A 1429-nucleotide genomic window follows, 5' to 3' on the forward strand; every position below is an offset into this window, starting at 1 on the left:
AACAACTTTATGCCAATGAATTTTAAAATAGAGATGAAATGGATAAATTTCCAGAAAAACACAATCTATACCGAATTGACAACAGAAAAATACTGAAAATTTGCCTGCTCCTCTACCTGTTAAAGAAAGTAAATCTATATTTCAGACTTTCCCACAAAATAAATTCCAGGCAAGACTGATTCTGACCTCGTATCCAGAATACATATATAAACTCTATAAATCATTTTTTAATACAGAAAAATTTATGGAAAGAGGAACAAAGGACTCAAACAGAAACTTCACAAAAGAGGACATTCAAACTGCCAACAAACATATGAAAACGTGATCAATTTCATTACTTATCAAAGGAATGTCAAAATCTTTTTTTTTTTTTTTTTTTTTTTTTTTTTTTTTTTTTTTTTTTTTTCCCTGCCTCAGGTTTATTTGTACAAACAGCACAGGAGGACCACAGCGCCATGCAGATGGCAGCCCGGAGGTGGGGGTGGGGGGTCGCACCAGTCCTTCTGTCCTCACGCTGGCACACAGAGATACCTACTCTGTAGCCTTTGTAGTGGCCTGGGCACCTTTGGGAGCCTGAGCTGGAATTGAAGCTGGAGCTGCAGCCTGAGCCTTGGTTTGATCCTTGGCCTTGGCCTTTGGCCGGCACAGCCGGAGCCCCTTGGCAATGCGAGCACGAGCACGCTTCCCAAGCTTGGGGTGGGCAATGTAGGCAAGTCGATCAAGCTTGCGGCTGACACCCTTTGGGATCTTGGGCTTAACCTCCTTGGGCTTTACGAGGGCCTTGACAGCCTCGGCACGTGCACTCATGGCCTTGGCATTGTTGGCCTGCATCTTCTTTAGGCCCTTCTTGTTGTGCTTCTTGGCAAAGCGCATGTTCCTCAGGAACTTGGGGTCCACCCCCTTAAGAGATTCGTATCTTTGTGATCGGGGTTTCTTGATACCATTTCTGTGCCATTTTCGGGACTGGTTGTGTGTGGTGTGGTTCTTGGACTTGGCCATGTCTGCACACAGTCGGTCACCTGTCCCCTCCGCAGCCTGCGCCCCGCCGCCGCTCGGAAGTCGCGGATGGCATCGGATGCCGCGCGGCCAACACTCACCTTTCAGGAATGTCAAAATCTTAAAGAGATACCCATAAGTACATTTGAGAATGGCTATAATTAAATATACTGTTAGGAAGGATATATATAATATTGTCTACATTGCCTAATATTAGCAAGGATATAGAATAACTTAAATACTTATATATTTCTAGTGGGAATATTAAATGGGTTTAATTTTGGAAAATAGCTTGGCAGTGATTACTAAATCTAATATATGCATATCCTATAGTCCAGCAATTCCTTTTATATCATAAGAGACCCCTGGGCCTCTTAACTCTGATATGTGAAGAGAGTGCACAATCAACCTATCTAGCTCTCCTGGAGGTTTC

General features: G+C 43.4%; 1 protein-coding gene across 1 annotated transcript; it reads right to left on the bottom strand.

The window, feature by feature from the left end:
- Positions 1-360: 360 nt before the first annotated feature.
- Positions 361-1027, bottom strand: LOC117064175 (60S ribosomal protein L29). Its single transcript, XM_033178397.1, has one exon. The coding sequence runs from the start codon at positions 997-999 to the stop codon at positions 532-534; it is 468 nt and encodes a 155-aa protein (XP_033034288.1). The 5' UTR covers positions 1000-1027; the 3' UTR covers positions 361-531.
- Between the last annotated feature and the right edge of the window lie 402 nt (positions 1028-1429).

This window comes from Trachypithecus francoisi, unplaced genomic scaffold, assembly GCF_009764315.1.
Source record: "Trachypithecus francoisi isolate TF-2019V2 unplaced genomic scaffold, Tfra_2.0 Contig01566, whole genome shotgun sequence".
Classification (NCBI taxonomy): Eukaryota; Metazoa; Chordata; class Mammalia; order Primates; family Cercopithecidae; genus Trachypithecus; species Trachypithecus francoisi.

Coding starts and splice junctions, on each gene's coding strand:
- LOC117064175 (XM_033178397.1), bottom strand. CDS start 999: ATGGCCAAGTCCAAGAACCACACCACACACAACCAGTCCCGAAAATGG.